A 13,775-nucleotide genomic window follows, 5' to 3' on the forward strand; every position below is an offset into this window, starting at 1 on the left:
TTGAGTCACGTCAAGCTGTCAAGCATATGGCAGGCAAAGCTGAAGAGCTATCACACTTTCACTTTATGCACTTGCAAAAACACACTTTAACACACTTTTTGCCAATAAAGCAAAATGTGACAAATGGCTAAGTGAACATAGTGAATAAAAGACTTGCTTTTACCAGATTATAGTATAAATGGGAGTATGGATGGTTTTCTGTCTATCTGTGTTAGTCCTGTGACAGACCTGTCCTGGGTGTACCCTGCTTCTTGCCCTGTGACAGCTGATAAAGGCATCAGGACCTGTGTGAACCAAGCAGCAGAAAATGGATGGGCAGACATCACATTGCACCCTTTTCCTGTTCTCTGATGCAAACAGAGAGCTGGACGATACTGGATGGAAATATACATTAATTTGCACAAAACTCAATCAAACATTTGTGCTACATTTGTACAGAATCTCGACTTTATGACAGCAGGCTTTTTATCCTGCTCTAAACCTTCATTTTTTTATTTGGTCTTATAAATTTCTATTTAACTGACTGGAGTGAGGCATTTACAATTGGAAATGCTCATTTCTATGGTCCCAGAACCTTCAGCAGTCAAAGGAGATATCAATGCAAGTTCTGGTTATCATTTCTGTAAGTTGCAAAAATCAATCAAAAAGAGAGCATCAACAATTAACAGACTAGGACATATTTGGAAAAGAAAACAAAATTCTTTCATAATTAAATTCAGCTCAATTCAATTTTCTTTATGTCACATCAACTTACAACAACAGTCGCCTTTATATTGTAAAGTAAAGACCCTACAACAATACAGAGAAACCCCACCAGTCTGACAATCCCCTATGAGCAAGCACTTGGCAACAGTGGAAAGGAAAAACTCCCTTTTCTCCTGTTTGGGGTGAGGGGAGAAAGACAGAGACAAGACAAAAGACACACTGTGGGAGAAAGGATTGATTACTAATGATTAAATGTGACAGTTGTGTATAAACACACAGAGAGTGAAAAGGGTGAAAAGAAATGCTCAGTGCATCATGGGAAGCCTCCAGCAGGCTCGGAGGCTTCCATGATGCATGAACAAGGAATGATTCAGGGTTACCTGATCCAGCCCTAACTATAAGCTTCATCAAAAAGGAAAGTTTTAAACCTAATCTTAAAGTAGAAAGGGTGTGTGTCTGAATCCAGACTGGGAGCTGGTTCCATAATAGAGATTTCTGATAGCTGAAGATCTCTCTACTATGCCTTCCATTCTGCTAAGCCTGCAGAGAGTAGAGTGCTCTGTTAGGATAATAAGGTTTTGTTCGGTCTTTAAGATATGATGGGGCCGGATTATTTAAGATTTTGTATGTGAGAAATAGCCTTTCAAATTCAACTCTACAGGGAGCCAATGTAGGGAAGATAATATGGGAGAAATATGCTCTCTCTTTCTAGTCCCTGTCCCTCTCACTGCAGCATTCTGGATCAACTGAAGGCTTTTCGTGAATTTTTTAGAGTGATCTCATAATATTGATTTACAATAGACCAGCCTAGACATAATAAATGCATGAACTAGTTTGGATGCTCACATGATTCTTTCCATGATTAAATAAACCCTTCACAACATCAGCCATGTGGAGAACCCTCTCCAAGAGGTAGATACTGTATACCATCAACCTACAGAAAGGCTCAGAACATTTTTTTCACTTCCTTGAGTTTTATTTTTTTGTCTACATGTTCTGTTGTAGTTTACATAGTTAAAATGGTGAAAAAACTATTACTTTACAAACAAGTTTTTAATATATTTGTAAATATTTTAGTTGTACAGGTTTACACAATTTTGACAAAATATATCTGTTCAGAAGTCTTCGTAGTGATTCATAGCTCTGATAATGATTGTCCAATGTGCTTGAGGCACATCGGATAATCGTTTTCAGTCTTGAAGAAGCCATAGAAGTCTCTTTTTTTTGCACCTGTGGAAAACTGAGCAAACAGTGAGTGCAGCTCTCCGAAAGGAAGCTGCTGAGTGCTACACTGATGTGACGGAGGTGGAGATTGACAGGTGCATGGCTTCACTCTCGGGACAAGCTGAGTGAAGGTACTACTGTGACTACGAATTACTATTTCCTGTTGAGTGCTGAGGTGGCTGACCTCTGAGACTGGCGTGACTAAATGCTCTAATAGGCTGTGAGTAACCCACTGCAGAGAAGCACGGCAGATTAGTTAAACATGCTCATTCTATGTCTTAAGGATGTCTTCACCTGAAGGCATCCTTAAGACAGCCTCACGGCGGTGTTAGGAGAATCCTAGAAATACGTTTAGCAGGATACAAAGTCAGTTTAAAATCATAACCAATAATGTCATGAGCAAATTTCTATTGCACTATTGCAAAACAGTTACACTCAGGGGACGGACTTGTCTGTGTGCCCTTGTGAGCACATCACTATATAAAATAGAGTCTGGCGTGTCACAGTCTTGTAAAATCAGTTCTCAGAAATGTTCTACTTGCTCATGAATACCATATCAGTGCGTTATTCTTCTTGTAAACATAGACCCTCCCACAGGCACCGTAAATACTGTAGATGTTGTGTCATAATTGTTATAAGTATTCTGAGTGGGGTGCATACAGTAATTGACCATTGCAGGGACAGTGAGTGACACTGGCTGCAGGTTAACGTGCAGCAGCAGCTGCTGCATCTCGTCTAATCTCCAGCTCCACTTACTCACGTTCGACTTCTCACTGCTCACTGAATCTGTGAGGAAAAAGAATGATGTTTTTAAACATTTAACGCACAAGAAAGTTTTTAAACAAGTTTTTTAAGCACATGATTTTTCCAGAAAGTCTGCGTGGTATTCCCCTGCGTTGTGAAACACACTGAGTTATGATTCACCACTATTAAGAGGAAATGAGAGAAATGTGCATGTTTAACCGGTTGTTAGGAAGATTTTAGCTAGTTGAGGCTGACTTTTAATACCAAGACAACTCAGGTTGTCTGTGCAGGTATTTCATCTTTGGTAATAAATAGTAAAGTTATAGTTAAACTTTAGTTAATTGTTGTTTTACCGAACTATGTCACTGTTCAGGAGCAATGAAACAATAATGAATTGTGCTTACTAACAGGTTCATAGTTGGATTGTAAATAAATCCATTAATATTATTTAGATAATTAACATGTTGCAAAATGTGGTCAGGTTTCCTAATTACTGCTTAGTTTTACTTTCACTATCACTAGCTGGTTAGGAAAGGACTGTGGTTTGGGTTAAGGCACTAACACTGAGTAGTGAGTGATGAGGGTTGCACTGTTGCTGCAACACGTGCATTACTAACACTAAAGGACGCTTTGTGCAGATCTATGGAAGGCCAGTAGCTTTAACTACACAGCAACATTTAATGCTATGGAAATTATAAAGTTTAAAGTTTAAATGATCAGCAATTAAACATTTGTGACAATATCATAGTAACATTTAGTAATCATTTACAAATACATAACAGGCCCTGTGGTGGATATAATGTTATGTGTGCAGGTGTCAACAGTGTAGTGTTATTGCCACTTATAAGCTGATATAAAACATAAGGCACCAACAGATTGGTAAAATAGTGATATCTTACTGAAAAGAAGAAATCATTCACACAAACTGTAACTCTTCCACTCGTCATGTGCTTTAGTCACGAGAACACATCAGCTCTTCTTCTTCTGTCTTTGTTTATCTCAGAGGTTAAAGGTCAAAGCGGTTCAACCTGCTCTCTCTATCTGTTGTTCCCGTTGTGACAAAGCCATCCAGCCACTTCCTGAAGAGGGGACAAATGTCCAGCCCCCCCACTCCCCCTCTGGGCCCAGACATCGCTGAGATCTGGCTTCGTGATCAGCAGCTCTGTCGTGGGGATGTTTGAGGTAAGCAACCCCTTGGCTGGATGTAAACCAGAGCAAAGCTGCTCTCCATGCAAAGGCGCAGGATTAAAAGAAGCACTAAATGTTGATAGCGCTGATGTATTTTATGAGCTTTTGGCCTCAACCAGTAAGGAATGAATGGGCTAACCAACATGTCAACGTCAAAATCTGTTCTTTTATTTACAGTTTAAAAGAAAAGAAATAAATAAAAGAAAATCAACACCCTTTCATTATACGCAAAGAGTCAACCGTCATACACTACCTTCCAGATCTTTTTTGTTTGTTTGATGTTTTTTTTTTGTCCAACTACTTCTCAAAATCCCTGAAATATTTACAATTTTTTACAAATCAGCACATTTAATAAATGTGCTAATATGTACTATATGACACAAAATGGTAAGTTAAGATTTTTAACAACATAATTTGTTAGATGCTTGCACTTTGTACTTCATCAAAACCATTATAGTTATTATTATGCAACATGAAAGAAAGAGCTATAAGTTTGTTTCATGTTATGTGCAATTTGCCCCTCCTGATATTATTTGGTGAATAAATAATGTTACCAAGAACTTAAATCAGCTCTGTCAGAGCTGAAGCTTCATGTGTCACAATCTTTGGAGCATGGATACAGAACACTTGCATCACCTTCCAAGGAATTCTCAGTGAGATCGCTTTAGTCACTGTATACGATAAAGCGCATCAGATTACTGTAATGCACAGTACGTGCTCGTGTTCAGGATTCAGCTTGTGCACTGGAAAACAGCACAACAGAGAGACATGAGGAAGGTCCAGCAGAGCGTTAGTGAAAACATAAGAACATAATGAGGGAGTAGCCTAAAACAATTTAGAAGAAAATACAGGAGTTTTAAAAAGTTTTTCAATGTGTTCCGATTCCAAGTCTTACATGGGGTTTTTACATGTTTTTGAAAGTATCAGCACTTGTTACACATAAGTATTTCATCTGAAGTGAATACAGCTTAGATTTTAGTTAGTAAATTTTTAACAATTATATATACCCTTCTGTCTGATCAGCTGAATATCCCAAATTAATCAGTAGAATATAGAAAAATCTCAGCGATAATTAAAGCAAGCGGAATGGATCAGAAACTGCAGTTAATATGATATAATACTCAAATGCAAACTGTACATGTACTACACCATGCCTGATGTTATTCTCACTAACCTGTTTTTGCTGCTGTTAGTCACATGATTTTGTGTACATACACACACACACACACACACACACACGTTGGGTATTCATACGGACATCTAATTGACATAATGTTTCCCTTAACCCTAACCATCAAAAATGAATGCCTAACCTTTACCCCTACCCTAACCACAACCTAATTATAACCCTGACACTAAAACCACATTGTGAGTCTCAAAAATGCCTTCAAAGTTGTGGGGACCAGGATTTTAGTCTGTTGGTCCCCACAAGTATAGTAAACTTCCAATTTTTGGTCCACACAAAGTTATGAATACACACCCACATACACACACTTGGAGAGAGAGATCACATTTCTATCAATGGGGACTCACTGTAACCTAAAACCAAGTCTCCACCCAAAAATGTTTTACATTACAGGAACTTTCTATTAGTGCACATGAAACAAGAGGCAAATCACGAGATCACCGTACTTTAAGTAAAATAAGTATACACAGCCGCAGACACACACTAATGCTATGTGTGTTTCTGCAGCTGCTTTGAGCTTGTCAAGCTGACAGTCACTGTACGCCTGATCGCACAATGCATTTTTCACTGACTGGGGCTCTGCTGAGCACCTCGGTGCAGAGCTGGGAACAATATGATGAGCACTCATAGGTATCTCTGTGGCCATGTGGATGACACGTAATCTACTGTGTTAGTGTGTACTATTTTCTGTATGCTCTTCGTACATAATTACTATTTTTTAAAATAGTTCAAGCTTTTTGTAGCTGAGAAAACTCAACATTTAAAGGCAGTAAATAACAGTAAATGATGAATTTGGCAATTTAACAATTTAGAGTAAGCTGTTAATAAACTTTTTGCTTTAGTTAATTTACTTCAAGCTTTCTTGTGCTAACAGACGTTTAAGTTAAAGTAATGCACATATAGGCTAATCCAAAGGAAACTCTTCGCAAACAAACAGTGATTCTCTTTTTTTGGGGATACGACTCACTTAATACTGTTAACCCTAGAGGATTTAAAGTTTAAAGGAAACACAACTGCACAGTAAAAAATAAAGATATTTTTGAGAAAGTGATAGCAGCCCCTCAGATCTTTAATGTATTTATGCCCCTACTGTGCACAACATAATGTAGTATGCTCTACATCATCACTAAATCAGTGAGTATTTGCTATAATTTATTTGTTATAAGCTGAAGGCCAGACAAGTACTTTTCTTTAACACCTCTACAGATGAACTGTTGGCTGGTGTGTTACTGAAAATAAAAACAGAATGGGACTTCATCCAGAAATCTGGCAATAGCAAGCTGAACACGACCTCTGAAACCAAGTTAAGTTCAGATACTTTCCAGAAAGCATACTCTGTCAGCTCTATTTAGTGCTGCAGATACCAGCTCGGCACTGCTTATCAGTTACATGTTTGGTGATGTCAGTGACTATTTTCAGCTGCCATCCAGCCAGCTGGACGTCGGCAGTCGTCACCAGCTGCGTCACTGCAGGTCTCGTCAGATGATCACTATGTGCCCTTCTCAGATCCTTACGCGAGAAGTATGGCTCACTAAAATCAGGTCAGTTATGACTGTGGACCGATTCATTTGGTGATGTCTCATTATCCTGGAGTGATCGTCGCTCAAGAGTTGGCAGTTCGTCTTCTAATCGGAAGGTTGCCGGTTCGAGCCCTGGACAGTCTCGGTCGTTGTGGCTGTGGCTACAATGTAGCTTGCCATCACCAGTGTGTGAATGGCTGGATGACTGAATGTGTAAAGCGCTTTGGGTTCCTTAGGGACTAGTAAAGCGCTATACAAATACAGGCCATTTACCATATCCTCTGTTATCCCAGATCATATTTTGTCTCGCACACAGCATTCATTCACGGGTCAATATCGCTCTTAATAGAGCCACCCTGGACCTGATGAGGCTACATTTGTTGGCCTTTGGCCACTACAGGGCAGGACAAGAATAAAATCAGCTCTTCTGCACGGCGTCTGGTTAGAAAATAATCAGAGCAACGTTTCTTTTCAAAGGACACCTTTAATGAAAATGCAAATGTACATTTGTATGATACAAATCCTCTTTAACTTGAACATCCAGGTGAGTCTGTGGGAAACACGTTAAAAATTTAGTCCACAAAACACATCTAACATTTTCACCGCTTTCACTATGTAATCGGAGTAAAATCAAATGAAAGTCTGGGATTCAGTTGAGTAGGCTTGTTCTTCAAATGGGCCGAAAGCATCTCTTACTGTTCTTGTCCATTTCACTGGAACAGCTGTGCCCTATCAAACTCCAATAAATAAATAAAGTGCTCCACATACAGCTGGATTTAGATTGGTTAATACACCTCACTAATGTTGATTGAATATATTTCACATCACTGAATATACAGTTTATTGTTATCTTTCTAAAAGTCAAATATCTAAACAGTTCATATTGCAAATTATTATGAAGCTAGTAATTTAAATTATTTACAAAAAAGAAGGCACAGCATGAGAAATTATGGGTAAAATATGAATCTGATAATGGTGACGGATTGCACTGAGCTGAGGACATGTTCTTATTTCCCGATTATCCACATTCCCACTTCTTTAAACGCCACTACTTCCAGTCATCACAAGCACGCTAAGACAGGACAAGCTCAGAAAAGACCTTTCCCCTCACTGAACACGTTCTTCTCTCTAGACTGGTGGGGAGGTGGCAGTACAGACACAAAAGCAGAAAGTTTCACCCTGCACAGCATAATTTTAAAGGTACTAGCTTCTCGTTACATAAGCACATTTGTGTATCTGTGAAATAACCACTTACATTAAAAGGACGTAAGTGTTTTGGTTTTAAGAACTGACTCCTGGGCAGGCCTGGGAAGAACTGCCAGTACTGCTGCATTAAACAATGCTGTAAATAGGAAAAAAGAGCCTTTCTGATGTGCTTCTACTACAAGTGATGGCCAAGTTTGAATGCCATAGAAAATACAATTCGATATTTAAAATATTAAAAACTGTAATGCAAACCAGTCAAGTTAGCAACTGTATCAGGCTTGTTACTCTTCTTTATTCACCATGTAATAAGTCACACAATTATCAGCATCCTCACATAATTAATACAGGAAACTATTTGTCTTGGTGAGGAAATGTGGGCTCTTACTTTCAATAGTGATCTATTGCACAACTTTTAAAAACGTTGGGGGGAAAAGTCTAGAAATAATTAGGAAATCATCACGATAGTGTAAGGGAAAAATCCTCTGGCAAATGAGAGAAACATTATTTAAAGGAGTCACAAGGCAAATATTTACTCATTTTAGTTTCTCAATGGATCATTTGCTTAGATTTCTTGTTAGGTTTTTGAATTGCTGGACAAACAAAAGTGATGAAAATACCTTGAGCTCTAAGGTTGTGACGGGGGTTTTTTTTATATAATATTCTCATATTGCATAGACTGAGTATGTATTTAATGATGGAAATCCTCACATTTAAAACTTTTGCCCTAGAAATACTTGACTTGGGCACTGATAAACAGCAGAAAATGAATGGATGAATGAATCGATGGAATGGGTTTTTAAATTTCTAAATGCCTTGGTCCACAAATGCCTTGGTCTGAAATTACACACAAAAGCATAATTTTAACTAAAGCTACTACCAACCACAGGCTAGGAAATAGGTTATATCCTTTACAAACTTCAATAAGTTAAAATCAGTGTTTTTAGACACCTGCCATTGATTGACTGTTTAATAGGGAGTATTTATTGGCCAGCAGAGCTCAATTCACTGCAACAAAAGAAAGAAGCAAATCAAGAAAACATCTTTGTCAGTCTGACAACACGTGCAATGGAAACAACATAACACAACTAAACACAGCAACAAACCTATTTTTGTTCAGAAAAAGGCTGTCCTCCTTTACTTAAACTGAAAGCAGATTAGAAAGGGATTTTTAACGGACAGTTTAAACAAGATGAATGATTATAGTAATATGAGTCAGTGCTCATAACATTTCTTTTGAATTAACTTGATAATTTAATGAATAGTAAAAAGAAAAAAATGTTTTGAGATTGAAGGTGCTTCCTTCCTTCCAGCTCGTATGCTTTGCAGCTACCGGCTAAGGAAGGAGACCTGCTTGTCTGTCCTGCAGTTACCACCTCCCTGCCAGCAGAGGCAGCAAAACGACTTCTGTGATCATTTACTACCAACATAGCCACTTATACAATCTCCATAAATCATGCTGAACCTGCTAATCATAGCTCAGTATCCATCTTGCCCAACATCCTAAAATAACACAGCTGACATTTATTCTTCTGTATCTTGTGAGTTTAAATCATGTAGCTCTGAACACACAGTGTATGTGTGTTTGTATTTGCATGTGAGTGTGGGGATGCACTATGTTTAGGACCACTGGCATGAGCAGTCAGTGGGCTCCTGGATAGTGTAGCTGACCCAGGTTGAGTTGCTGCTGCAGTAAAGCTGCACAGAGCGCCGCTGCAGCCCAGTCTCTCTGCAGCACTTGCAGAAGCGAGCATACGTATTGATGTTATAGTTGTAGATGCTGGCGGAAGGACACTTTCCATCGCACGACACGATGTTCACCTGAAAATGGAGGGGCAGATGTCTTTCATGTAGAAGGAGCAGACAGAAGGCCATCAAATAAATGCACAAATAAACTTTGGGAGGGAGAGGCAGCCATGTTAAGCTTAAACATGAGCAATATCAAAAACTATAAACACCAAATACTGAAAATTGAAATAACTCCTATTGATGGCTTCAAAAAATTTGGTGTTCAGATGGTGCACATCAAATAATCTCCTGGAGAAATCATGACCACCACAGTTTCCAGAATACTTTGAGCTAGCCAATGGCATTGCTGCACTTGCATGAACAAAAACTCTACACACACTGCAAGAAATGCAAGGTTAAAATAGGATGCTAATAACAAGCTGCAACCACTGAAAGTCAGACATGAGTGTTTACCGGTCTGTTGCTGCGGCAGTCATTCTTCCTGATGGTCATCCTCACTGTCACCTTCTGACATGACTTTCCGTCTTCTTTGCCTGTTCACACAACAAGCCAGAAGGAATTCATTGGAATGAAGGTAAAAAAAAATACTCATAAGATAATAAGGATGTGAACAAACACCAGGAATAGGGAGGATGAGGACAGAGGAAGGAAGGCGATCAAGAGCCCTGAGAAGCTCAGAAGCTGTTGATCATGCAGAAGTAATTTAGCCATACATAACCTGAAAGGAATAAAACCGAGGATGTGTGTATAAGAACTTTGCAGCTAAAAGCATTAATGAGAAAACTTTCCAGTCAGGGAGAAATGATCAATGAGACTCAGCATAAACATTCAAAACTGCTGGAAGGATAAAATCTGTCATGCATTTATTCTCAACATAAATTAGCTTCGACTAGAAACACGATAAACTGATGTTTAAAAAAATACAACAAAGACAGAAACATGAACAAAACATGAAATCTGCCATCAACACACATAGCATTAAATTAAGATGTTATGAGTGCCATTTAGTTTTCTCAGAATGAATCTCAGGACACTTTCTCTACCGCTTTGACTGTCGCCTGTGTTATTAAGCTGTTGTGTCATTGATCTGGACTAAATGTGTGTTAGTTTGTTTGAAGCTACTCTCTTTAAACTTACATAGATAACTCAATTGAACTCATTTTATTGTTTATTTTAAGATTTTATTGTAAAACCAAATATTTTGTACCCCTAATCCTGCCACCCTAAAATGAATTACTGCTTTTTTGTTTGCACGGATGATACTACTAAAAGGATGAAATGTCACACACAGAAGATTCAGTTTCCCACACAGCTCCCTTTGGAGGGCTGCAGCTATAGTGCAGCAGCATGCAAATCTTCAGCAGTTCAATGAAAAAAAGACCCGCAGCACTCCCAGCATCATCCCACTTCACTATCTAGTGACACATGCAGATATCTAAGCCCGACTATTGGGCCACTACCAACAGTACATTGTTGGCAATCAACAATGCACTGCCCAAACAGTGCTAAATGGGGAAAAAGTTTATTTTTTGTGTACATGTACACATGAGATCAAGGGGAAAAAAAAAAGGGGGGGGGGGGGGTTCTGTCCTCTCAAGTGTGATGTCATTTTTCAGGTAAACCAATTAGACTAGACAATTAGACAGCATATTTCTAAAGCCAAGTGAGGTAGAAAGCAAAGAGGAAGCTACATCAATGATGTTTTTTTCCACATGGACTTGGAGTGAGACAACAGTTGAGAGGACTTTTCTGCAGAGGGGAGTAGGTGTCAGTCAGACTTTGGGGTTTCCTGTGTGTGTTCTGTTTTTTTCTTAGAGGGAGTACATTGTTGAATATCAACAATGGCACTGGCAAGCCTTGTTGTTTGGTACCTCTTTCACAGTTTGTGTTAACTGTGGGAGTCAGGGGGCTAACAGGGAAAGGGAAGAGAGGGAATCCAGTACCTGGTGGGATTGGTACACGATGGTAAGCTGCAGCACATAAACCATAAACCCACTTGTATGTCTTCAGTTGCTTTTCAGTGACAAGAGCTTTAATCATTTGGCATTTTAGAGCAAGTCTGTCATTATTTGTACTGATGACACAGAGTTCACTGAAAAGCACACTGACAGTTTTCTAATGTAAATAAACAGAAGACAAATGTAACGGAAAACAGCAGCTGGGATCCAGACGTGAGCCAATTCAGACAATGTGACTGAGGATTTTAGACTGAAACGAGCAAACTGAAGGGCAAACATGTCGGAAACATGTTGAGCGGCAGATGAAGGCGCTCTTCAGTGTCAGCTGCAGGCTACAGCTCTACGCTAACTACACAACTGCTGCTGTGATGCTCTCATTAGATACTCACACGTCTTGCAGCATCCATCCATGTAACTTACAACAGTTCCACCAATCTGAGTGCAGACGAGAGTCACGACGTTAACACAAACACAGAAAAATGTATTTTTCCTCCACAGTTTGGCCAGCACAGATTCTGAACTTTGATATTCTTCAGTTAAACTTTTGTGTAACTACTGAACATGCCGTGGATTCATTAATCAAACTTTTTAAGTGAGCTACCATTATTCTGTAGAAATATGCCATCTTGCAGTCTTGCAGTAGTTATAATTACTTTGAGCCTGCTTAAACTTAAATTTAATATGGATCAGCCTGGCTGTCTGTTTGAGACACTTTTTTACATCATTATCACACAGCAAAATGTTTTTGATGAAAAAAAAAAGATCTCTACAGAACATGTGTGTATTAAAACTGCAAGATTTCCCTTCCAAAGGATACGCTGACAAATTATAATCAGTCAGTATCTTTTATCTCTTTGAAGAAAGAGATGTCTCTTTGAATGTGTGTGTGTGTGTGTGTGTGTGTGTGTGTGTGTGTGTGTGTGTGTGTGTGTGTGTGTGTGTGTGTGTGCGCGCTGCATGCTGACCTTCATACACTCTGTTTCATTGAAGGGAGGGCAGCTGAAGGAGTAGGAGATGAGTGTGGGCCCAGCCACAGTGTCTGTGCAGTCAAACTTCATGCAGTTTGATACCCAGGATCTTCCCGGCTGAAAAGCATTGACAACATCAGCAACTGAACTACAGTGACCAACTTAATTTGACTTACAACAAAATGAGAAAGAGATTGGTGACGTATGATCAGCCTTCTTACTTTGTGTGAGTCCGCCTGAGATCATTTTTAAATCAAAGCTGGATAAAGTTAGGTTAGGACTAAGGCCAACTTGACTATAACTGTCAAATCACCATCGACTAATTAAACTAACAGTAATCAATTTCAAAGATAAGAAAAAATGTACAATCATAAATATTGTGTTAAACTTAAATAATATGCTAGCTAGCTAATAAGCTAGCTTTGCTAACTTCAACTCAGTCAAGTACACATCAAGACTGAAGAATAATTAAAAGACTGTTTATATAATATTGTGGCATGTTGGGAGCAGCTAGTTATCTCCCATCATGCCTCGGGTTGTGTTCCCATTCAAGACGATTAAACTGTGTATTTGCATTTGTTATGGCTACGTAATTCATATGACCATTCCTGTTCACTGATAGATGTTGTTTTGATAGAAAGACATGTTACCAGTGTTGCCAACTCCTCAGTAAGGAAAATCGCTATTGGTTGTCCTAAAAGTCGCTAGAAGTCGCTAAATGACGTCATCACCTAATTTGCATAATTGGTCATGCTAATATAATTGTAACCTATGTTGTTGGAGAGAGAAATAACATCGTGGAAGAGACATAAAGTGAGTAAAAAACGTCCTAAATGCATTTAGAGTTTATTTAGAACTACAAATTAAATTTCTTTTAGCAATTATTGTTTTTTTTTAATGTCACAATTCCAACCCTGCTCCTTTATCTGGGCTTGGACCGGCAAAAGTGACCCGAAATAGGCACTCTGGTGGAGTTACTTTGGGCGTTTATCAATATGCGTACTTGTGCGTACTTGCGTTCTCGTGTACTCGTGATACGTCATCAGTCGGAGACCAAGTACTGTTCCAATTCAAAGTACGCATCACGCCGAGAACGCGAAAAAGTCCCGGATGTGTTCTCGATCCGCCCGTTTTATCGAGCATGCATCGGTGTAGACTTGGGACAGCTAAATATCCCAGAATGCATTTTGTCCAAAACTCAACAGCAGACTCCCGGCACATCGTTTCCAATCCCCCCCTCCCCAAACCGCTCGCGGACTTCTCACTACTCAGGTTAAAGAAACCCCAGCAGCTGTCTATAGTATTGAGTGTCCACTAGAATAGAAATAAA

General features: G+C 39.0%; 1 protein-coding gene across 1 annotated transcript in view; it reads right to left on the reverse strand.

The window, feature by feature from the left end:
- Nucleotides 1-9,207: 9,207 nt before the first annotated feature.
- otog (otogelin) overlaps nucleotides 9,208-13,775 on the reverse strand; it is a 73,072-nt gene continuing 68,504 nt past the window's right edge. The window contains exons 51-54 of the mRNA XM_063482736.1: nucleotides 12,443-12,562; nucleotides 11,867-11,912; nucleotides 9,973-10,052; nucleotides 9,208-9,591 (exon numbers count right to left, since the gene is read on the reverse strand). Of these exons, the coding sequence (XP_063338806.1) occupies nucleotides 9,391-9,591; nucleotides 9,973-10,052; nucleotides 11,867-11,912; nucleotides 12,443-12,562 (447 nt within the window). The 3' untranslated portion in view covers nucleotides 9,208-9,390. The remainder of the gene's footprint in view (nucleotides 9,592-9,972; nucleotides 10,053-11,866; nucleotides 11,913-12,442; nucleotides 12,563-13,775) is intronic.

This window comes from Pelmatolapia mariae, linkage group LG1, assembly GCF_036321145.2.
Source record: "Pelmatolapia mariae isolate MD_Pm_ZW linkage group LG1, Pm_UMD_F_2, whole genome shotgun sequence".
NCBI lineage: Eukaryota > Metazoa > Chordata > Actinopteri > Cichliformes > Cichlidae > Pelmatolapia > Pelmatolapia mariae.